The sequence below is a fragment of the Centruroides vittatus genome, unplaced genomic scaffold (genome assembly GCF_030686945.1).
Source record: "Centruroides vittatus isolate TY-2023 unplaced genomic scaffold, ASM3068694v2 contig_481, whole genome shotgun sequence".
NCBI lineage: Eukaryota > Metazoa > Arthropoda > Arachnida > Scorpiones > Buthidae > Centruroides > Centruroides vittatus.
The window spans coordinates 414646-440451 of record NW_027122271.1 but is presented as its reverse complement, the minus strand read 5'-3'; the positions used below and the strand labels follow the sequence as shown (position 1 = coordinate 440451).

Here is a 25806-nt window from a genome sequence, read left to right as displayed (position 1 = left end):
AAAATATTGAATGATCTGTACATAATGAATTTAAAAATGCCTGAGTGTCAAATAAAACATTGCTTGCATGAGTGCCAATTTGACGTATTTAGACCAATATAGAAATGCTTTCCCTTCTATATATCATATAGTCATAGTTGTGATGTTATCATTTCAGTCTGGGAATCAAGCAATGCAAGTATAAGGAGGAAGCCATGTCAAAAAGCATGACTGACAGCAAGCAAAATGATGCCAACTTTTTTCTTTGATAAACATAGGTCCTTACTCATTGAGTTCCTACCAGCTAAATGAACAATTAATACTGCATATTACTGAGACACTCTTCAGACATTATGTTGTGTTATTAAAGAATAAGTATCCAGGTCTTATGACAAAGTTATCCATCTCTACAACAATATGCACAATCATGTTGCACAATCCAGTAAAGACATTTAAGTGATAAATGCTTATCCATCTACCATACAACCCAGATTTGTCCCAATGTGACTTTCATATTTTCAGTCCTCTCAAAAAGGCACTCAGAGAAAAATGTGTCCCATCACACAGAGCTGTGCAGAAGCTGTCAAACATTTTCTTATGTCCAAATCAGTCAATGAAGCCAAAATTTAAAGCCTAGTTAAAAGCTGAGATAAATGTCTTAGTAGTTTTGGTCTGTTTTAATTTTTAATTCACAAATAAATATATATCTCTGCAATATTTATTTTAGAGAGAGAGAGAGAAAACCATTAGAAAAAATCAAATAAAAATGGGTGCTAGTCTATTTCCATTTGACTAATATATAAATATTTAATGATGAAAATGTCAGTAGGGAGGCCAATAGTTAATGCACATCATAGCATATGTATCCACAACTTTTCCTAAAATGGTAAATTTATATGCATGCATATAAATTTATCATTTTAGGAAAAGTTGTGGATAATGGTTCTAATTTAATTAATTATGTTTCCATATTTATTCAAAATATGCCTTTAAATTTATTATGTTATAAAATGTACAGTATGTAATGTTGGTATTACCTATGTAAGTTTAAAAAAATTAGGCCCACATAACTTAGTGGTCTGTACAATTTTCAGACATTTTATTGGTCCTTGGACTTAAAAAGGTTGAGAAACACTGTGTCAGATGATAGATTATAAACTGCCAATTTAAAAAACAGTTTACTGATAATTATCTATAAAATTTCTAACTCAATAACAAATAAGTAGCAAAACAAAGTCTTTTTGGTACAAAACTCGGGAATTAAAGTTAAATTCAAATTTAAGAATTAAAGAAATAAGGACTCGAACTTATGTTTGTATAACCTTTGTAATTCAAATTTGAATTTAAAGTCTTTTTGTTTTGCTGGTTGTTGGTTATTGAGTTAGAAGTTTTATTTATATAACTACTAAGTTTTAGTTTAGTGAATAAAATACTAACTTAGTTTAACAAAAATAAACAAAATCTGTCACTTAAGAAATGTCTTTAAAATTATTGGTATTTTGGAAATATTGATTACATAGTATATTTCTAATTATCCAAAAGAATTCTTATAACATTCTGTTATAGACAACCTACACATATCTATGCACACATAGTTATGCAATAAATATTAATTTAAATTCTCACCTATTATCATTTATGACAACATAATAATTTCAGAAAAAATCTTGAATTATTGAATGTAAAAAATATTAAAATAAAATCAAGAACTATTTAATATAATTGTGGACCATTTGCAGATAACAAGCTACTTTATAATAATAACAAAGAATAAACTTTTTACTTACCTGGTTGACTAATACCAAATATTTCTTTACGTCTTTCATAAGATTGCCTCGCTAATGAGTTCAAATCAATGTAACTTAAATACTAAAAAAAAAAATCATTTAAGTTATAAATAAACATTATAAAGTTTTCAAAAATATAAACTTTCTTATATACAGTGGTACTGGTACCTTGACTTACAAGTTTAATTCAGTCTGTGACAAACTCGTAATCCAAATTACTTGTATGTCAAATCAATTTTATCCAGTGAAATGTATTGAAATGCCATTAATCCACCCAAACCCCCCAATTTTTTCGTTATATTTTAAATAAAAAAATGTACTTATAAATAATAAATATTGTATAAAAACACAATAGAATGAACTACAATAAACTGGTTTTGCAGAAGTTGTGATGTTTGCTGCATAGATAAAGAAATAAAAGATGGAAAATTCCAGAAATGAGAGATGGTGGTGCTGACCACAACGTGGAAGTGAACTAATGCCTACATCACTAGATCATGTGTTTTTCTATAAGCTAGCCTGTCACATTGGAAGAGTAATAAAAATGACAAAATTACAGCAGTTTTCACATCTTCTTTTTCTTAATCTATGGTTTGCTGTGGCATTTGCTGTGCCAACTAGCAGTGGAGTATCTAAAGCTGGCTCATAACCCAAATTTTAACTCTCAACTCAAAATAAGAAGTAAAACAACTACAGTGCCTGTGTGAGAACCAAGGGGGCTAGCAGTGGGCTCAACCTCACTTATCAGCAGCTCTTGTCAGAGAATGGCTGTAGGAGGGCATGTTGTAGAGTGGGGAGGCTGCAAGTAAGGTGACAAGGTGTCCGTACTCAAAGGAAGAGACAGGTTTAACATAAACACAACAACACACATTTATTATCTCTAACCTAAGTTTACATGCGGCTAAATATGACCATATACGATAAAAACATACAAAGATAAAATATGCAAAAATATACCTGCGTGACGAGTAGACAGATAGATTGTCATGAATATTACTAAACTAGTCTTATAAATATTAGTTATAAATTATTTGGCAGAGAAAGAGAGAGTTTACAATAATTGGTTCATTCTAATTGAATACCTCTAGAAATGCCTAGTTTGCAGGTTATGCGGTGGATGTGTAGACACCGGCTGCTCGAGCTGAGTCGGAGGTGGCCAGTCTGAGGTTATGGCAGAGTGGGGCCAGAGGTGATCGTTGAGGTGTATGGCGAGTGGACTTCAGTAGGGTCTTTTCTGGATGCCGTTGTTGTGTGTGGCCGCTGTTGATGTCCGCCATTTATGGCATCGAGGCTGTCTGCCCTTGATGTCCATCTTCGGGTATGGTGTTCCTTAATGTCTGCCCTCGTGTATGGCGGTCGATGTCTGTTGCGTATGTCTGCTCTGTCGATGTCCGCCTTTGAGTATGGCTGGCCAGGAGGACGGGTTGATGTCTTCTGTAGATTCTTCTCTTGTTGGCAACCTTGAGGGTCACATTCAGCCCCCTTTTATATCCATTTGAACGGAAGCTGATTCACCAGGTGGTGTTTGTAAGTTTGACTCATAGTTGTTGATATAAACTGTCCTCGATCGATTATTCTGCCTTCTAGGCGAGTTATCACTTCCAACACCAGATGGTGGGGTCAAAAGGTTAAGCTTTGTGTAAAATAATTGTTGTTCTTTCTGTAAGTCATCTATTTAGAAACAGGTGGGCATATTTAATTCGGACCTCTCTGCAAGATGACCCTCTGTCTACTCTCTATCGAGAGACTGCTTTATGGCACGATAATTGGTTAAAGAAGACGTCTTACGATGGTGGACACATGTAATTGAACCCTCGGTGGGAGGGGAGGAATTTTCCCGGACACCTGGGACATCTTGTTGTAAGAGGAAAAGATCACCTCATTACTACGTTGTAATAAAAAGGGAAAACAAAGGGTCATTCTCTTGACCTCTCCGGAAAAGAACTCGGAGAAAGGAAGGAAAATTAATTAACATCTTAGCGTAATAATTCACGATAGAGCGGGAAATCTCACAGCCTGTGACCAATGTGCTTCTTCTTATTTTAACTCTTTCCGGTGTTTATCCTTTCTATCTCAACTCAAAGCAAAAAATCTGCTGAGAGATGGCTCATATCTTGAAAAACTCATAAGTTAGGACACTCATAAGTCAAGGTACCACTGTATTTTATAAATAAAATTATTATAATCAATACACACTGTTTTCTTGGATATCAAGAAGTAAAATTCTTCTTAACCATCTGGAGTGTGAGTGAAGGAGCACACAGATGATGACAAAAGGGAGAGGGTCACCATGGTAGAGAAGGCTTTGAAAATAAAGATTGATATTAAATAGGTCAAGCAAGAATATTAAATAAGGCAAGAAAAGGAGATATCACAAGTTGTGTGGAAAATATATGGGTTTATAAGGAAATATTAACAATGATTAATGTGAAGCATAGAAAGTTCTTGGTGTCTGTGTAGAAATGGATAGTGAAAAATTGGTTGTATTAAATAAAGAGAGAAAAAGGGTTAGAGAACAAATTTTCTTTCTATTTCATAAGGTGTGAAGGGTTGGAGAAGTACAAATAGATGGAGGACTAAAAGGGAATAGTTTGGAAGTGTATTGAGTGGGTGGTCATTTTTATAGAAGGAAAAGGAAGTGGGAGTAATTGCATAATTTTTCTGACCGAAGGTGAGGGAGATTAGTTGGGAGTTAGTGAGAAGCATGATGTGGCATGTTTGTAACATGATGTTGAATCTGAGTCACTAGTATGCTGATACCCAATGATGGATTTTGGCCAGATGACCAAGCAGTCAAGGTGGCAACCTACTGCTCTGGAGGACCCAGAATTAAATCCTAACGAGTTGAAAATCCCCAGGAATTTTTTGGAGGGGCCCGTCTGGATATGTAAGGCCCCATACCACCCAGTCGCCACATTGTGGACCTGGCCAAATCCATAATGGGCTTGCTAAAAGAGGAGAGGGCCTCTTAGTGCCCACAGGGCAGAAAAAGTTTTTAAAAAACCAATGATCACTAGAAGGACCAAAAGTACTAGGATTAGTGAAGAGTTTTACAGTTTGATCTCCAAGAACAGATATTTGAAAGTAGATGTTTGAGGAATTTGAAAAATAAATTGTGTATGAATAATGTGGCTAAATATTTTATCTATCAAATAACTATCATCAATTTACCTTTAAACTAAAATATGGATACTTAATAATTAAACAAAATAATGTGCCAAAAAAGACACTGTTATGCAGTCATCTTGTGTTAAAAGTAATAATTAGAAGTAGATTAAATTAAATAATTTAGAAGGTACTAGAAGAAAAGATTGACCTAGAAAGGTGTTCAGCTTCTGAATATCCTGCAGATGAATGATCAGACTGTGCAATTCAGACATTCCTCTGATCTTTGTTCCCAAACTGTAATTAAATTTAACACAAAATGATGGCATAATTGTCTATCTTTCAGCCAGATTACTTTGTTTAATCCTTAATTATAGCTATTATAGTTCAAATGGCAATAGTTATTAGGTAAACTGAATTATTTAGGTAGTTAACATATGTATATATCATAAATATATTTAAATAAAAATAGTTTACAAATAATAATCTAACTTAAAATTAGAACCTCTAATAGAATTTTTGATATTCAATTATTGTAAAAGTATTCTAGAGGTAGCCATATATTTCCACAATTAAAATAACATTAATTAAAAATTAATTTAAAATTTTTATATTCATCATGCAGAATTAAAAGCATTATATTCAACTTTCTGACTAGAATTACAAGAATCTGTTTTGAAAATATTTCATAAAACCAAAAATTTAAGTAAAGTTATATCTATATAATTATATAATACAGGAATTATTATTATATAATTATTATTTTAGAAATTTTTAATATAATTTATCATCAAGAAAATCCTTAAATATTATCAGTATAGTTCATTAACATAAAGACAAATCATCAATAACACATGACAAAAGCCACATTTGATCAATTTCTTGAAGTTACTGGATAATAAAAAACACTTTACATCATAAATGATGTACTCTTTAAGCAATTATAATAAAAATTAAGTCAATTAATTTTGAAAATACCTGATAAAGAGGAAAGTCTTCACAACAAAGACCAATCACAATATATTTCTTCATATCTTCTGGATTACTGCATTCAATAGAAAATGTATATTTCTGTAAAATATAAAATTACTTTAATATTAATGATAATTAAATTATGATATGATAATTAAAATATTCATTTACATTTAAAACATTTTACCTCAGTAATGAAAATTTGAAACAAACAAATAAATATTTTCCACTTCAAATATAATAATGAACTAGATATCCAGCAAATAACAAACAATTCTATATCAAGCAATTTTGTTGTTGTTAACGACGATTGTTCACTGCGTAAAATTATTTATTACATTAACAATGATAAATCTTAGTTATAAAATCAATGTAGAAATTTTCTTACTTGCATTCTAATCCCAAAAATGAAGAAATCAATTGCTTCAAAAATGATCCTAAAATTTATCATAGGCTTGTTTAAATCATCAATAAATACCATGAAATAGTTTCTAAAATTTTTATGAGGCGATATAAATATGCAAAACTAACCAATTATATTTTAGTTTTTTTACAACAAAAATAGTTAATATTTAATTTTGTTAGCTAAGAATAATTACATTTTTATAAATTAATTAATCATTTATTAATATTCAATGAAAAACTAATTGTAAATATTTATTAAAAATAACCTTAATTATAAATCTTGAATAGAAATAATTAATTTACCTAAAATATAATAAATTGGATAAATCCAGCGAATGAACTTTATTGAATCCCATAAGGATTCATAGATGAGAAGGAATAATTTTGGCTTTACTGTATGAATTTTTGGTTGCTGAAAAATAAAATTATATTTACAAGAAATGAATTATATAATTTTATCATATTTGTTTTTATATCTATTATATTAGATTTAATACTTGAAACTGAATTTGTTCTAAACTTATATTTTTTTGTTTCGTGTATAAAAAATTCAATAGCAAAATTACAAATATGATACATGAATTTAATTATAAACTGTATACTTAATCAAACATAAAATATAACTAAATTTCTGGATTATTTTTGGGTTATATTTTAATTAACTTAAAATATAACCCAAATGTGAAATTTAGTCTAAAGGTAGACAGTTTAGTCACTGGCTTCTGCTAAAATTAATTTTGAAATTTAACTGTAACCCATTTGCATGTTAAGCAGAAATTGCATGCTTGATTGATCGTTTCTTCAGGATTTTTCTCATCAAAAAATTAAGCAACCAGTTTTTAATAATTCAAGTTTAATTTAATAAATGTTAATTAAAACTTTAACTAGCTTATTTTAAATAATTAAACGTCCTTCATTTAATAAAAAATTATAACTGATTCAATTTTATAATAAATTTATTTCATTAATTACAAGGTGGTGAGGGACAGAGTCTGACATATCTGGACAAATCACCCTAAAAAATTCGTGGAGTTTTTTGACTCGTCCAGATTTGATCCCAGAGCCCTCAGAACAGTAGACTGAACCTTAACTGCTCAGCCATCTGGCAAGTTTTAAAGAATTATGGTTTTAGTTTCAGTTTCAGTTATTTATATAAGCACATTTATTTATATTAATACGGTAATGGTATTTCTGCATTTTTACATAATTTCTATGTTTACAGTAAAATATTTATCATCATATTTTTGTTGCAAATTTTAAATATGTTCTGTTTCACATGCACTAGTTGAATTAAGTTATTCCTGAAAATGATATGTTGAAAATATTGAAAATTTTCAATTTATAAAAATATAATTTACCATATTGAAGTTTTAATCATATTTTAACTTCAAAAATTAATTGTTACTTTAGTTTGCATTCTTATACTATTATGAAATAAAGTGCTTAACTCTGTTTTTGAAGTTAATAAAACATTATAGCAATAAATGTAAAACTTTATTGAGAAAGATTAAATAAGTATTTAGTAACACTTGAAAACTTAAAATGATGTAAATATACTATTATTTTTGTAGAATTTTGTCGGATGGCAATTAAGTTTAAAATTACATTTTAAATTTTAAACTTAATCACTATCTGATGAAATTCTACAAATTACTGAAATTATTCTGCAAAGATTCGTCACCAAGGGTTGCTGAAAATCTACGTTTACTAGCACTTCTATTTAATAGATAAAAAGCTCTATCATCCCCAGTGGTAAGGATGGAAAGAAGACGTCTGTGGTATTGCCAGTTCTGATTTTTAAACTATGTTTTTAATAGGATATTTCTTCTTTGTTTTTAAGGGAGGTTTTAATTTGGACAGCCAATTAGCCTACAATGAAAGGTCGGTCATCAAAAGTTTGTATTCCAGAACATTGAGTGTATAAATGGCAATTCCTTTCTCAACAGATCGTGTCTTCAATTTAATTTTATACTATTATTTTATTAACTTATGAACATATTCAAACTTTAATGTAATAATTTTTAAATTACAAAAGATATTTGTCATTTAAATTAAAAGTAATTACAAATTTCTAGAAATTCTACTTACTTGTATGATTGGAAACTCTACATAATTCCAATGGAGAAAATATTTAATACTATACAAACATCCCAAACAAAGACCATGAAGTATGACAAAAAGATGTTTCTCATTATAGAAGCATATGTATTTTCTGCAATAATATAATGTAATCAAAGATTATTTTCATAAGTATTGCCAATATTGTTTAAACTTTTAAGTTTCACATTTTTTGTATGTTTAACAAAAAGATTTCACAAGATTTTATAAGTTTTTGAATTTTGTAATGAAAGTCTATTAAGTTATATCATTCTATTTTCAAACAGATAATTTGAATTTACATTTAAGACAACAGAACAAAAATAAATAATAATAAGCAATTATTTATTTTGACATTGTCACAATGCTGAGCTGCAATTTTTAATCATATTTTTAATTTATTTCATTTAAAATATATCCTCTCCACCTCAAATTAATACTTTAGTGTCTTGCCCCTAAACATTATACTTTTCCATTAGCAAGAGAGTCATGCGAGTCATCTAATAACTGCTTTCGGGGAAAAAGTTTTGAATTGAAATAATGTGATCCAGTTCATATCAGAAGTTCACTTATAGTTAATTGGGGCCTCCTGTCCCTAAAGTTTTCATATCTGGTCTCAGATTTCATCTATCTAACTCTGTTCTCAAGATTAAGGAAAGATAGCCAGACAAACAACAGTGGAAATTTATAGGTCTACAATTTTTTCAAATTGCAGCCTAATAATAAATTCAATTTACACTCAAACCTGTTTTTGTTCGGTCTTTTTTTGTGCAATTTTTTATTTGTGCGATTTGTTTTGTGCGGTATACCAATTTGATTGAAATTCATATACCGCACAAAAAAATTGCACAAAAACAGGTTTGAGTGTATAAGTTTATAATTGTGATTTAAATAAGTTTTAAATCACAATTTAAAACTTATTTAAATTTAATTTAATTTGTAACAAATTATTACAGTATATAATGTTACAATATAAATTAATATCAAAAAATAAGATTAAAAACTGTATTTTTACTTATGTAATATTATATTTTACTAAAACAAATTTCATGTTATCATATAAACAATCTCAAATATTTATCAACTGAAATTTTTATAACTGAAAAATAGTTCACGTATATTTTAGAATGTTTTTTTAAGTTAAAGTAATTTATTTTTTAGATAGCTATTATGAAATATAGTTTTATTCTTTAGAAATAAGACAATTCTTTCATTTATATAAAATTGTTTAAAACAAATATTTAAGCAAACATTCCTAATACATGAATAGTTCAATTAAGTGATTTCTGAAAATGATACGTTGAAAATATTGAAAATTCATAAAATAATTTTAATAAAAATTTTTATGATTTTTGTTTTGTTTGAAAAAGAGAATTTGTTTTAAAATATACTGATATGCAAAATTTTTATTTTATATTTAACTTTCTGCACTAATAAATGAATCAGTTTTGTATTATGTAAAATTATTTTATGAATTTTCTTCAAAATTTTAATTCTTTTTCAATATTTAAAATGAATATATAAGTAAATGATATGTGTTACAAAAACTTTTCTGTGAAAGATTATTGTTAGAGACTATAAATGTATCAAACTTAGCAATAAATTTACCTTTCACTTGTGCAGGGTTCAAATAAATTACTATAATTAGTATATAATAATTTCAAAAACAATGATGATGAAAATGCTCCTAATATGCCATGAAATATTAAATGCAAAATTCTTTTTGGATGAACATTATAAATAATATATTCCAAACGTGTTGTGTGGATTATTGGTTTAACTGAAATAAATAAAATTTTAAATTATTAAAAAAATTTATTTATTTTAAGATTATCTTATAACATACTACATAAAATTGATAAATAAGTTTTAAAATTTTCTATATACAAATTATATTTTTAAACATTTCACAATAATTTTTAACATATGTTTTTACTTCCTTTTATAGACTAAGCATTTCTCAAAGATCATACTTTTATCACATCTCTTGTAATATGATAGATTTTGAAAATTTATTACATGAAGATTTTAGTCATTTTAAATGCATTTGTAAGCAAATACTCTCTAATTCTTGTTCTATTGATATCTATCTTTTTTTTTAACTTATTTTATGTTTTCTTTATTTTCTATTTACACTTGTATTTTTATATATTGTATAAATCTTTTGTCATGTACATGATATTTTCACTGTACATGATTTTGTAAAGGAGATAAATAAGATAAATAAATAAAAAGTTATTCTTTTAAACTTTTTGTATTATATATAAAATTTTATACTTGAATGTAATAATTATTTACTAAGAATAAAACAACTTAAACAGCGGGAGAAAGCTAGTAATGACATCAAGATATAAAAAAAAAAAGGTTGAAGAATATATTGGGGAAAAGTTGTTTCAAAAGTATATTTTCACAGATAAAAAACTTGGTATGAATTTATTGGTTTAAAATGGCCATGAGAAACTTGAAGATTACAAATGTAGGAAAACCAAAACAGTTTTGAATTCTGAAAACGATTTTAAAAATTCTGAATTTATTGCAAATAATTCTCAAACAATTCTTTGGTAATGGAATGAAAATGTAAATATTAAAGAAACAATTCATAAAAATATAAGTTCTATACAATGTCATGTTTGCAATTGTTTGATTAATAAACAAAAGCTTCTGAAGTTTAAAGTATGCTAAAAGCTGCCAAAACCTGTAACAGATAAAATTTTATTTTCTTAATAGGATCACAAAGAAATAAAAAAGCATAAAATATAATTGACAGGTTCTCCAAAATGCAAAGAATTTCAATTAAAAAAAACCCCAAAACAATAGCAATATTTGATATCAAGAAACTCGTTTACAAAGAATTTGTTTGATCAAGCCTGGTAATGAATAAATAGTAGTGTATATATATTTAAGATTGTTATAATTTGCTGTATAATGTCACAGTTTTGAAATATTGCACTGTTGTAAAATTTCAATTTTTTATCAAAGTTTGAAAATTCAAAATTCAAACATCCTTCCTATTCTCATTTTATCTCCCACAAAATACTTCATTATTTCCAAAAACAAACTGACACTAAAAAAATGATTTAAAGATTTAGAAGATAATATGAGAAAAAAATCTGATAGAAAGGCCTTTAAATGAATTTTATCATTTTTCAACAAGTTTAAAGTTCAATAGGAAAACATATGTAGTTTCTCAAACGTAATTTAAATAATTTTAAAATCTTTTTCATTTGTACATATGATTTTGTTTAAATTCAAATAATCAGGAAATTTAACTGTCCTGTCAATATGTGATAAAGGACAAATTCATATTCTAACTTATATTGCATTGTCATTCATTTATGATAATTTAATTATAGTTTTATTAATACTGATCACTGATTTACTAGTCAAAATTAACTGAATAATTGCATTTTTACTTTTCCAGTTTAATATTAATACATATCAGAGTGAAAGTATGGCAACTGATCAAAAAATGATCCCTCCCAAGATTTTTACAAGATTATTTCCCTCCAACATTTTTACATTTTCAGACTTGGGAGCTTGAAACATGAGAAATGTAAAAAACAGTTGGAATTTTTTTCTTTGTGTGTGTGTGTTTTTGGGTATAATTTTGTTCACCCACTTCAAGGCTCAATAACTCCTGTGCTTTTTGTCAAAAATGTCTAAAATTTTGCAGGGAAGTTTGTATATTAGGGGGCATTGATGCTATTAAATTTTGGTGGGTAAAGGTGAAGGAGTGGAAAGATAGAGGGGGGATTACATATCATATCTTGAGTGGGATTAGACTTAATGAAAATTTTATTCATTATTAACATTTACAATCTTTTTTATAAAACCTGTCTCTACCCTCAAAATTGCTTTTTTTTTCATTTTGTAATAATTAATGATATTAAAAGCTTTTTAATAAAATCTCATAACAGATGGCACCATACACAATTTTAACTTTTTTGCCAAGAAAGTTATGCAATTTGTTGCTGGATTCCTTTAGTCAATTACTTTCCAATACTGCAATATATTACTTAACATGTTAACTGTCATCCGACATGCCAGCCATCGTACTAGTTAGGGCCTCACAGAGCCATCCGACTGCCGGTCGTCATTCGACATTGCTATAACCAATGTAGTTTCACTCAAGGTTAAATTATCTTAGTTTCGTAAGATGTTGTTTTACACCCTAGTGGTGGCCTCTCGCAAACATCTATGAAGTTGGTTTCTGACTGCCGACCATCGAACCACCCCATGAGGCTCATGAAGAGGTTTGATGGTTGGTGGTCGAACCACTTCATCTGATAGTGTTTTTTTTTAATAGTGAATAGTTAAAACAAGAAAAAAATATTAAAAACTAGTTTAATTATTCTCTTTTATTACATATAAAGTAATTAATATCTATAAAGTTGGTCTGACCACCAGCTGTCGTATGGCCTCACGAAGTGGTCCGATGGCTGGCAGTTGTAGTTTTTTTTTAATAAAAAGCTATTTTATATCTAATAGTGTTTTTTTTTTGATAGTGAACAGTTAAAAATAGGAAAAAAATATCAAAAACTAGTTTAATTATTCTCTTTTGTTACACATAAAGTAATTAATACTAAATATTTTGTGGTCTTATAGTCTCCGGTTTCAGGCCATACGATGGCCAGTCATCGTTGATATATTTTTTAAATTCCTACTATTAGTTCACACTCTTCCTATATATATATATATATATATCTTGTTCAATTTTCAATCGTTAATAAAATACTTTTTATTCATCCACTCAAGTTCAAATACATTTTTTAAAACTTGTAATGGATGACACTTGATGTTAATACAGTTTTTTCAAATATTAATTCATTAATTAATTAAATTTAAACTGTGACGCCAGTCAGCAATATGCCAATTCGGACTGATAGAGGACGCGAGGAGAAAAAAAGAAAACTTTGTAATTATTTAATAAAAAGTAACTAAAATAAAATTTTTCTTTGTTGACCTAAGTAGGAATTTACTTTAAAAAATTTATTTTTATATTACTTGTTTTATCTTCACTCTACTGACTGTTATATAATGACCCTTCTATTTATATCATAACAAAATATTAAATATCAAATTTTCTCATTGTGGCCTGAAAAAACAGAAAATATCATATTACAGTTAGCCTGATAAAATGCAAAATATCATATTACAGGTGGCAGTTAATGTGTTAAACACAAACAAAAAACCCCAAAATGCTGGATTCCTTTTAAATCTGTTTAAAATTTTTTTTTTTTACTCTTTCAAACTATTAAATTAGAAAACTTTCAAATTTAAATTATTTTCTTTCTAATTTATTCAGAAAATATTATAAACATTATAAATAATTTTATTAAAATTAATTGTAATTGTGCCACTTCATATGCTTTCTGGATAGTTTTTTCTTTTACTTTTGACTCTTTCCATCATTTGGGCACTAAGAGGAACTTTTTCAAGTCCATTGTGGGTTCAAGCCAAGCCAACAATGAGATAGCCAAGGTGGTGAGGAACAAGACCAAACATGTCTGGGAAATACCACCTCCACAACATTTTAGGGATTTTCAACCTGCCCAGATTTGATCCTGGGTTCTCAGAGTGGTAGGTTAGTGTCTTAACCACCTCAACCATCAGTTGGCATTTTTTTGAATAGTTGCTGGAGCAAATTTATCAATCTGTAAAATATTTATTAATTCAGAATATTTCATATTTACTAAGCTAATAAATGTCAATATCAAAATAATCATTTTTATAGAAAAATCTGAAAAAAAATACAATCATTTATTTAAAATTAATAATGAAGAAAAATTCTACTATAAAATTATAATTTCAAATAAAAGATTTAAATATTACCTGTATGTTGCTTGATATGAATAATTGAAACAATTATATCTAAAAATCCCAATAAAATAAAATTTTGCCACGATAAAATATTTAATGACCAGGAAGAACCTAAAATAAAGTTAATTTCATTATATTCTCTGTTTTAATACAATTTATATATATATATAAACTATTTCTAGATATACTTACCTATATCTACATATATGTGGTTATGTATTTATAATACATATATATTTATTTACAAAATATTATCTATTAAAAATTATTAAATACAAAAATTTTGCATAATAAATACAGTGGTGCCTCGTATAACGTACGCCTCGAATAACGGACGCTGCGAACAACAGGACTTTGTTTGGCCGTTACGTGACTCGAGCAACGGACTGGCTGCAAAAACGGACTTCCGGCATAATTGGTGACTGCTCCATGGGTGCGTTCTTTAATAGAGGTCGCTCTGCGTCTTCGCTACTACGGGAGAGCGCTGCTGTTTGTAGGCATTTTGGAACGACGGTGAAAGAAAAAAGATGGCAGCGCCCGCACTATCGATAGTATCATGATGGAGGAATCTATAATTCTAAAATATGAGCTTTTAAAGGCAAAAGAAGGGTCCCAATTGTAAAATTCAACCATAAAATGGATTATTTGTTGAAAGAGCATTCAAAATAGCCACGAAAAAAATTTGAATGCCGGCTATCATTCGAAAAAAATTCGTAAAGACACATCACCGCGTGTGCTAACTCGCTCTTTCACAATTTCTAAATTTTCATTCATAAAACCACATAATGGACCACGAAACAAAACTATCTGAGTCATGGAGGATGCCATGTTGTTTTCCACCGTAAACTACTGCTACAAGCGGCCGTTTTTGCCATTCGACGGTGCGCACTCCCACCGGAATTTAGGAACGCGTTCTGCAGGAATTTTTAAACGGATGTCGCTCGCTCATTGTTTCGCGGAGGAATAAAAGAACACACCCCATGTTCATTTTTTAAATGATACAGTACGGTTATTTTATGCTGCGGAACGAATTAGATGTTTTAACATGTATTTCTATGGGAAAATGCGTTTCGTATAACGGACGTTTCACTTAACGAACGTGCACCTGGAACGGATTAAGTACGTTATATGAGGCACCACTGTATGTGGGTGGAAATAAATCTAAGTCAATATAAAACAATTGGAAACTAAGCTCAATAAATAATAAACTACAAAGCTTTCACTTATTAACTTCATTTTGATAGCATTTATAAATTAATTTTTAAAAAAATGCAAATATTTTAAACAATAAAACCATTATACACGCTTTTGAGTGATTAATACATCATCTGGCCACAAATATTTCAAACAGTTCTCATGGCAACCATTACTATAGTGTCACTTGTGCAAACACAAAGAAAAAGACATAGGTTTTGCATTTAGAAATTAAGTGAAATATGAAAAAGAAATTTGATTGTGTTTAACAGAGATGACACACTATCTAGGCATATTTGCTTTACTTAATTTGTAAAAACACATCCTTGTATAACTTTCATCACTACCTTTTTGCTTGTACAGCAATGCTATAGTAACAACTACCATAACAACTATTTGAAATGTTTGTAGCCTGAAGATGGATAACCACATAAGCACTAGTAAGCTTCTCATTGTATTTGTTTTCTTCCATTAAAACATATTTTTTGTTTAGTAAAAAATAATACATAACTGATAAAGTTATCTATATTTTTCTGCTTTATTTTAATCACATATGAAATACATGTGTGAGGACCGAATTGAGCCGGTCCGATTTTAATTTTTCATTATTTCAAATCCCCTCGGGAGATAACGATCGAGATCCGCGATAACGATCAAGCTTCGAAGGATGTACAGTCTTCCGCCATCAAACCCGCTTCCCTCCTTCTCCGGATCCCACCTGAGTCATGGAACTCAAGTCACCACCCTCCATCGCGATTGGTGATCGTTACGGAAGGGACCGGGGGTATATAAAGGGGGAAGATATCTAAGAAGGGGCTGAGGTCCGAGGAAGGGGAACGACCCGTTGACCCGAGTCCTGTGCGAAGGCCATTCCAAGACGCCGGAGCCTCCGCCTACAAGCCGATCCTGCCGCCCACCTGCCGCACCGCCAGGAAAGACGCCCGAAGAACCTTCAGCCGAGCCGAAGAACATTCTCGATCGTAGTCGATAACCGAGAGGTATGAATCCCCTAACAATTGTGAGCTCTCTCTCTCTCCCGCGATTAGGGACGGAATGTGTCGCTTCGATGTAATCGATTCTATATTCTAATAAATCTTATCTGTGTTGTCCTGCTACTACGGATATTGCCTTTTTCTTATCGACGACCCCACACTTCCTCCACTCGACCTGACAATTAACTAACCGATCCCGACAAGTCGGGATAGTACGATAAATTTAGCCATCCTAGACAGTGGGTTGGGTCTTACCGACCTGAACGCCGAGAAAAAAAGGAGGTACGACTCCGTCCTACCTCCGGCGTTCCCACACATGAAAACAACTTTAATAGTAATAATAATAAGTTATTCATTGAGTTCACTCATATATCTAATGTCCTAACAAACATATATCTAACTATTTCTATTATTATAAATACTAGGTAGCCTGACAGTTCAATTGATGTTAACTCAAAATTTAAATTTAAAAAAATCATTAAAAAGCAGGCAAATTTATAAAATTACTAAAAAAAATTTAAATAAATTTAAGTTTGATTATCATCTGTGTGAAACAATACTAAAACAATTTCTATAGTTATGTCGCAAAAGAAAATATAGTTGCAATTAATTAAAAATTGTAATTAAGAGTTCAAAAATGCTGGCAAAATTAAATAAATAATAATTATTAAAAATAATTATAAACTTAATTTATTTAATTAATTTAGTTTAAGCCAGAAATTAATTAAAACTAAAAATAATAATTAAATTTAAAAATAATAAAATAATTAAAACTCTGGCCTTTACACCAAAACCAAAATTAAAAATAAAATCAAAAATAATTAAAATCAAATCAATTGAAAATTAAAATGTTTTTAAAAACAATCTAAAAGTGGTTTTGAAATTTTCAAATTACAAATCAAATTAATTTTTAAATTTACATTATTTGTGTGTGGTGATGATTGAACATTTTGTTTTAATATATATATATATGAATAAATATTATTAAAAATAACATACAGATTTAGTTTTAGTTTTAATGTCTGTATTCTGTATATAAACAAAGGTTATTATTCAAAAATCATGGGAGTAAATGAATAGCTGTCTCTTCAACTCCAAATCTGAGTAAAAAAAAAGTCTTTTTGTGTCTCCTATCCTTACATAAAGACCTTCCTTCCTCTTTGTTAATTAACCTTTTCCATGAATTCATGACAAGTCCACAGAGGAACTTAACAGGTGGTCCTTTTGAAAAATAAATTGTAGACCCCACAGGTGACCCAATGGGACTTACACACTGCTTCCTTGTAAAGTGTTTGTTTCAGCTTTCGTGGGGACAGAACATTTTACTTTTAATATACTGTACATAAAGACTATAACCATTATCTAATTAAAATATTTTATAAATAAATATATTTAAAAATATAGATTACCTTTCAAATCATTTTCAACTCGAGTTCGAAATGTAAATAAAGTAAGTAAATAAATCACTATTTGTAAGAATATCCATTGTATTAACAATGACCAAAGCAAGCATTTAATACATCTTGGAATATACACCTGAAATAACAACTGAGTTTTATGTTTATTCTTTTTCAAAATAACACAATTTAATTTATTCTTAAATCAATAAAATTTTACTAATGGAATAATTGAATTTTAACTGTTCTTCCTCAGTTTTAAATCAGACTATCAAATTGACTCATAATTCCAACTGTAAATTCTTAAATTATTTCAATAATCTTATTAAATAAATTAAGTTAAAAAATATATTTAAAGAAAGTATAGTAAGGACAAGAACACTGATTAATGTTACCTTAGGTTCCAAGATGGCAGCTCGCCTCTGATTCCAGCAAGGAAACAGTGGGGACGCACGTTTTCCTAAACCTAACCTATTCTAATAAATTACCATAATTATCAGCAACCAAATTATTAGAATAGGTTAGGTTTAGGAAAACGTGCATCCCCACTGTTTCCTTGCTAGAATCAGAGACGAGCTGCCATCTCGGAACCTAAGGTAGCATTAACCAAGTATTTTATTAGCATACATTTAATAAACGTCTGAATTCTTTGGATTCCTAACAATACGCTAAGCAGTTCAACTGATTCATCCAGCTTTGATGGGCAACTATATCGAGAGTAAATACTTCCCGTGTTTTTAAATTTCTGCATTCAAGCATAAATTTCATATTAGATAAACTGAATCCAAACTTAATGTATTTTATATGAAACATATTAACACAATGCATATCAAATATTTTTTAAACAATTACTGTGGGTTATATGAAATCTACCTCATTGGAGAACCAGCTTTTGCCATTTTTCTGATATTTATTAATTGGCACCTTTGTAATTCTAGTTTCCATTGTCAGCACATTAACAACTGTTAAAATTATTAACTCTAATAGAAAAATATCAAACCAGCAGACTAATTGCCGCTAGAAATTCAAAGAGGAGACAACAGCGCCACTACTTGAAATTTCCAAAAATAGAAAAATAAAATTTTTTAAAACTATTTACACTTTAAAATAATCACAATTATTTTAGAGTATGTTATAAAATATAAATCTAGAGATAAAAATAATTAAATATAATTTGTTATAAATAGTTCTGTAATATAATAGTTTTGTAGATATGACAGCCGGATGGCCGAGCGGTTAGTCAGGTAGCAGTCTACCGCTCTGGGAGACCCGGAATCGAATCCGGACGGGTCGAATAATTCTCAGGAATTTTTCGGGGGCGGTCCGGCCAGATATGTCGGGCCCCGTCCCTCACCACCCGGTGCTAGCCCGAAACTGAGTACCACACGACCCGATGCGTATACAAACTTAATCATTTGCATATTTCTATCCCCTCTACCGGTCCTCCAATTTGCACGTAGATAATGTAGCGTTGCGATTTCACTTTTGAGGAGTATAGATTTGACCAGTTAATCATTTTATTTCAAATAATAAATAGAAAAAGTCTATTTTTAGGTAACGTAATCATAAACATCACGTGAGATGATCTTTGTCTTTGTCTTTTGTTTTTTGTATGATGTTGGTTCATATGGAGATTATAGCCCTATATATAGCTTTTTTCTCCGATGAGTGTCGTAATGATCGCTATGCGACCGAAGAGCCGGCCGTTTATCTCACGGCCTTAACGTATCGCGCGGGAAACCGTGCCTTCCGGGAGGACTTTTATGGGGAACTGGCCTCCTATTCAGTCGTTATTGGCTAGGAGAAAACCCGGAAAACTCCTAGCAGCCAGCCTGTTCGAGTCGCGGCGCGAACCCACGACCGAACTTCCCAGTGTTTAGGGTCCGGTCACCACCGCTTTGAGCAGCAACGGAAACCACTCGCCCACTGGTGGGGGCACGTGAGATGATAACACTTAAACTACTGTAAGACGGGCGGCTTGGTCCGTTCCGGATATTTCGGGCTCCCATCTGACTGCTCCATTGTTGGCCTGGCGAACTCACTGTTACTATTCTTACTCTATTTCTTTGATTTTATTAATTTTAATAATTTTAGAAAAAATATTAATACAATAAAATATTATTTTTATTTTAATTAAATGTGTCTATATTTATTTAATTTATCAGTGAACTGGCAACACGTTACGTATTAGTAAAAGATGTTTTGGTGATTTGTTTATGTTAATGTTTTTGATTATTTGGTGGCGGGAATGGACGATAACGAAGCCGGTCCTTCGAATATCTTTCGAAGCTTGTTAGGAGAAATATCAGAAGAACAATGGGAGACGTATAAGGAAATTAAACGCGAGGTAAACACGGAAAGTAAAAGATATGATTGGCGGATTGAAATGTTCAGTCTTAATCTAGTTCTCTTAGACTAGTCTCGTTATGTTGAGCAATAAGATGAATGAACTTGTTTTTCAATTCTACTTTATATAAACTATTTTCCATTCATTACACAAGACCTAGAGATGTATATTTGAGTAAGGCTGAGTATTTGAGTGCTAGTACCTAGGCATGGAATGAAAGCTGTAGAGAAAAGCACCGTTTTCTGATAAATTCAAGATGTAAATTTATCCAATTAAGTTACTCTGTGTAGGAAGTAAACTAGGTATTTTGTAGGAAAACAACATTGAGCTTCACGGCGTAGAAAACTAAAAATATGCCGAAAGAAGGGTTTAAAGTAATGTAAATGTAAAATAAAATATTGTCCTGGAGATCGATGCTAATCGATGGTGGTCGGAAACTTGATTGGTATGTGGCGCATGATTGAGCTTAGACTTTACATGGTGGACTTTTATCTCGAATACCTTGACCCTAGATCAATTATTGTGGCGTTGGCTTTGTTGAGTTGTATGTGTTTGCAAAAAATTTGCATTTGGCAGTTGTATGTATTTGTGTTCTTTAAACTTCGCTTGCACACAAAACGCTTTCTGACTTATGCAGAGATGACTGATGACGTGCTATTAATTTCTTGATATTTTATATTTGGCGGTGTCTGCAGAACTATCAAACTGGAGGCACGAGCTATAAAAAGGCATCATACCCTGGGATTCGATGTCAAGTCAGCACTCTCACCAGTGGTGCCGGCTGCATTCGGCACTAACTTGGCCTTTAAAATGGGAATGTAGTTTTGGTCAACATACAAAGAAGTTGCAAGGGACGATGGACAAATATCATTCATTAGTTTTTTTTATATCAGGTTTCTTTTATATTTTATATTTTTTTTATATAGGCTTCCTTGAAGTTCTATTATTTGTTGATAATGAAATTTGAGGCCTTCTTTGAGATTAGGAAAAGGCAACCCAGACTAAAAAGGGCGAGCATGAGTCCCGTATGCCCTTGCTCGTATTGATGAGATACTGTTAGATTAAAAGCAAATCAACGAAAATATAGTATCAATTGTTGATATTTATATTTGCCAAAATTATTTAATAACAACTTTTATATGGTTATAAAAATAGTATATCTATCAGTTTGAAAGAAAGAATAATTATCTTAATGTAAATAAATCTGATGGGAAAAACATTCATGAGAATAGTTATCTGTTGATTAGTTGCAAATGAAATATGAGTCAATACAATACCTAAATAAGAAATTTTGTAGATGAACTTTTCATTATTAGTTAATAATGTACAAAATGCATAAAGTCAGTTTTTTCTTACGAACATATCTACAAATTACCTTATTGGAATACAATATAGGATATTGGCATGCTTACATGTTTGTTATATGTGTAATCTGCATTATATTCCAATAAAGCAATTTATTAATATTTAATCATATATTTGATCAATAAACAAACATATAAAATGCTAAAATTTCTGAGTTCAAATTTTTTTAATATTGTGAAACTTCTCTTAGGCAACCATCTAAATTTTCAAGAAAAAAAGTTGTATTGGGAGGTGGTATTCTAAAGAAAATATACTTTTTTGATAGCATACCATATTGTACTATATTGTAAAGTAACATAAAAACATAGCTTGGATATCACGCCAACATATGTACATAAAGGGAAGAATAACTCGATACAAAATGGTGTTAAAGCTCTCTAATGTTGTTTTGTGTCGAGTTATTCTTCCCTTTGTTTACATATTGTACCAAAATAAACATGAAAACTGTGGTGCAGAACATAAATCCTTTTGATTGATCTCTTTGGCAGTTATGCAGTTTACAAGATTTTAAGTATTTTATTTTATATTTTAAATGATACAAGTCCAAAATCAATAATTAAACATTATACAGACTGCCCTCATTTTATGCTGATGATGTGCTCCTGAAGGAGGCAGCTTAATCAAAACCAGTGCTAAATAAATTAATTTTATTATTGAATAAATATTGATAGGAATGTGTTCCAGACATTCACATATGGATATTTTTTTACAATAAAAACACTTCATTTTTTTTGCATTCTTTGTGATCATCATTACAGTTGACAGAAGCAAATTCGTAGCTCTATAAACATTAGGCTGGCTTTGACCACATTCCATTTGGCAATTGATTTTTATCTTCTAAAGTTATGGTGATTTCTTGATGACGTTGACATTTAGATTCACTAGTTTCTTTTTATTTGACTTTGCTGTTGATACATAAAAACCACAAAAGTAAACTGGAAATTTTGCATTTAGGTGAGGGTTTATATTGGCTGTTCATTTTCTAACTTTTATTATTATTCAATAACTTCATTTTAAAATGTTGAAATACCATGTGAATAATAAACACAAGAATAATAAACAAGCTAATACTGCTTTAAATTACTATTAAAGTGAAGTTGCTACTGCTGCTACAAGTGCTACCATCAGATATAAAAAAATATTTGCATTTAGCATTTGTAAAAAATATTCTTCTTTTGGAAAAATTATTTTTACCTTTTTCTTTAGGAATATTTGAAACCAGTGTAAAATGAGAGTAGCCTGTATTATGTAAATTTAGGGCCAGTGAATTGACATTTATAGGGAGTCTGCTCTGTAGCATCAAATAAAATGTCGGTAGAAGTTTACCTAGGTAGTCTCAATTCAACCTTCTACGTCTTTAAAGTTTATCTTTGTTTAACAACTGTGTGATGGTCATCTATACATCCATGAACATACTTATTGGATTTCGGACCTTTTATCATTTATAATTTTTAAATATTTCATGTAGTCTAGAATTGATGTTTTGCTGTTTTCAAGTCTCACTTTCATGTTGTTTTTGAACTTCATCTAGCATTTAAACAAGGGTCTGATTGTCAAATTCACAAGATAAAGCTTTGTTTAGTAAGACTGGTAAGACCATCTTTTAAAGTGTATGATTCAATAGAAATATTTTTCATGTCACTCTTCAACAGCTTTACTTACCTCACCCTTTTTTCTGTAATGGATTAATTTCAGAAAAAAAATCTGTTGATTCTGAGTTTATTCAGTCTATTCTGAATAAACTTGGCATTGTTATCAAAGTTGATCTTAACTTGTTTCTCAGACTTTGCAGTAAATTCTTTAGTAAGCTTCTTGCAGTAAACACAGAATGGACTGAGTTTACTGCATTATTGGAGTCTATGGTTACATCCAATGAATCACTTGGGATAAAACTGCTGCTGTTAAAGCACTTTGTTTTTGTTTCTGAAGTAACTTCTGCTTAGGCAGTTTTGATCCAGCCTATGGCATCACTGACATTATTGAAAGATTGAAACACCAAGTTCTGTGGCAAATTATAAGACCATTTTTTTTTTTTTTTTTTTTTTTTTTTTGCAACATTGATATTTTGTAACTTTTATAAACATTTCATCAAAACTTGTTTTTTCTGCAAGATAAAAAAAGACTACATATTATTGGCAGGCATATGTTTAGCTTATCTTTTTATACATGCAATTTTTGTCATTTATTGATATATTATTGTGAATATCATCTGGAACCAATGAAATGCTTCCATGAAGGAACACAAATATTATAATATATATATATATATATATATATTTTTTTTTTAAATTTTGAATAATTTTTGTGCATCATAAGATGACTAAACATATTTAAATGAACTGTTATAATTGTTGAAAGTTATGTTTTGATATTTAAGATACTTTATAACTGATAAATCTAAATGATTTGATTGCACATTATGTATTAAATTTTTATAGTTTTTTAATTAAAATATATATACAATTTTTATGTATACTATAGTAATAAATCTGTAAATCAAAATAGTGTTGAAATAGACTTTATGTTGATTGTCATATAATTTAAAAAAAAAAAATAATAATTTTTTTAAAAATTATGCAAAGACATGAAAATTGAATACCTTAGAGTTTCAATCAAGTTTAACTATTTTTTTTCTAACACTTTCTAAAATTAATTTAGTAAATCATTGTATTCAATATGACAATATATCTTTTTGTCATTTGTTAAGTTCCTTATTATGATTTTACAACTTTTTATGTTAAATATATTGTATTTAAATTTAAAATTTTATTAGTTAAAATTAATATTCATTATTTTTATTGTTATAGCAAAGTAATTTGGTTTTAAGTGATAGTGAATATGACAGCAGTGATAATGAAGCTAATGATGGGAATGTGTCCCCATGGCATCAGTCAGACATTGAGATGGTAATGTGAAATTTTTAAATTATTAAAAAGAATTAATTACTTTTGCAGATAAAAAATTTTAAAATCAATTTTCAATTATTATAGGAATTGGATGAAGCAATTATTGAAAATAAACTCGATAAAAATGAAGGTGACAGTGATGAATGTGATGAAAATGAGACACAATCTACTAGAAAGATAGCATCAGAATTAACTGTAAAATATATTAATGGTATAAATATTATTTATTATTTTCTTTTTAGTCTTAACGATACCAATATATATATATTTTACATATATTATTATTATATTATATAATATATATATAAATATTATAATAATCCAAAATATCTTAATGTAATTTGAATTTTTGAAATAAAGTTTAAAACTTGTTTGTATTGTATGTTTTCAGGTGAAATGACATTTTCAGAGATTACAGACATATTACAAAAATCTGAAGAACGAGATTCTGTTGCTGAAAATGAAAAAAACTGTGGAAGCCAGTTCTGGTAACACTAAAAATCTAAACAATGAAACCAAATAAACTGGATAATTACTGTATTTTATGGCATATAAGACACACTCCCATTTCAATATTAGAATACAGTATTAGAAAAAATATTTAGTGTTCTTTAATTTAAGCCAATCTTCACTTTTGGTACTTGGCCCCAAATTTTTTAGCCTATGAGAGATTGTAACTTCACATATAACATAGGTGATTTTTTTAGCTTTGTTTTTGGACAAAAGACACATCTTATATGCTGTAAAATATGGTAATTTAAAACAGAAACCTTATAATTCAGCATTGCTACATTATATGGTTTTTGTTTTGAATTATAAAAATAAAGTATTAATTTAAAAGTATAGCAACATCTTAACAATGAAAGATTATATTCGGATAGAAATTATTGTTAATTCAATTTTTCAAATTTTAGAAAAAATATTATGAAATATTTATTTTGAAATTATTAAGTAATAATCATTCAATTAATATAATGTGTTTTGCTTTCTGTTTATTAGAAAATGAGCCTAAGCAATCCAAAGAAACTGATTTAGATCTAGATGATGATTTAACTCACAAAAAGGTAATTGTATGAAAATTATATATAGATTTTTTTTATAAGAAATAAAATTAGATTTTAAAAAAATATACTGGAGATTATTGTAAAAATATAAATTATTTTAAAAAATTGAATATTAAGAATCCAAATATTGTGTGAAATAATACTGAATTATCAAAAGTAATTTATTTTAATATTTTTATTCAATGTATCTAAGAATGTAGACATTATAAGCAATTCCTTACAAACTATAACTTCATAAAAGACAACAACTAAAGTTTAATCAAATATTAGAAAAATTGTTTTATATCCAATTAATGACAGTCCTGTAACTATGTATAATGTGTTCACTTGATGATTAAAGTAGTTATTGTAGTTATAATATTTTAGTAGGATTAAT

The 25806-nt window shown here is 29.1% G+C and overlaps 2 protein-coding genes across 2 annotated transcripts in view; one reads left to right on the top strand and one right to left on the bottom strand.

Moving 5' to 3' along the window:
• Positions 1-1742: 1742 nt before the first annotated feature.
• On the bottom strand, positions 1743-18746 carry LOC136977872 (nucleoporin NDC1-like). Its single transcript, XM_067273461.1, has 10 exons — positions 18622-18746; positions 17761-17887; positions 14178-14276; positions 9954-10125; positions 8337-8460; positions 6552-6660; positions 6232-6280; positions 6031-6160; positions 5850-5942; positions 1743-1848 (listed from the first exon to the last, which is right to left on the bottom strand). Exons 1-10 carry the CDS (start codon positions 18691-18693, stop codon positions 1759-1761), a joined length of 1065 nt encoding a protein of 354 aa, XP_067129562.1. The 5' UTR covers positions 18694-18746; the 3' UTR covers positions 1743-1758.
• A 1198-nt stretch (positions 18747-19944) lies between these two features.
• LOC136977866 (general transcription factor 3C polypeptide 3) overlaps positions 19945-25806 on the top strand; it is a 40349-nt gene continuing 34487 nt past the window's right edge. The window contains exons 1-5 of the mRNA XM_067273457.1: positions 19945-20095; positions 24268-24366; positions 24451-24577; positions 24758-24854; positions 25319-25430. Of these exons, the coding sequence (XP_067129558.1) occupies positions 19997-20095; positions 24268-24366; positions 24451-24577; positions 24758-24854; positions 25319-25430 (534 nt within the window). The 5' untranslated portion in view covers positions 19945-19996. The remainder of the gene's footprint in view (positions 20096-24267; positions 24367-24450; positions 24578-24757; positions 24855-25318; positions 25431-25806) is intronic.

Excerpts from the sequence above, each read along its gene's own strand:
- LOC136977872 (XM_067273461.1), bottom strand. The coding sequence starts at position 18,693 with ATGGAAACTAGAATTACAAAGGTGCCAATTAATAAATATCAGAAAAAT. Across the intron at positions 17,888-18,621 it reads AAAGCTGGTTCTCCAATGAG|GTGTATATTCCAAGATGTAT; the intron begins GTAGATTTCATA and ends TTGTTATTTCAG. Across the intron at positions 8,461-9,953 it reads GAACCCTGCACAAGTGAAAG|AAAATACATATGCTTCTATA; the intron begins GTAAATTTATTG and ends ATATTATTGCAG.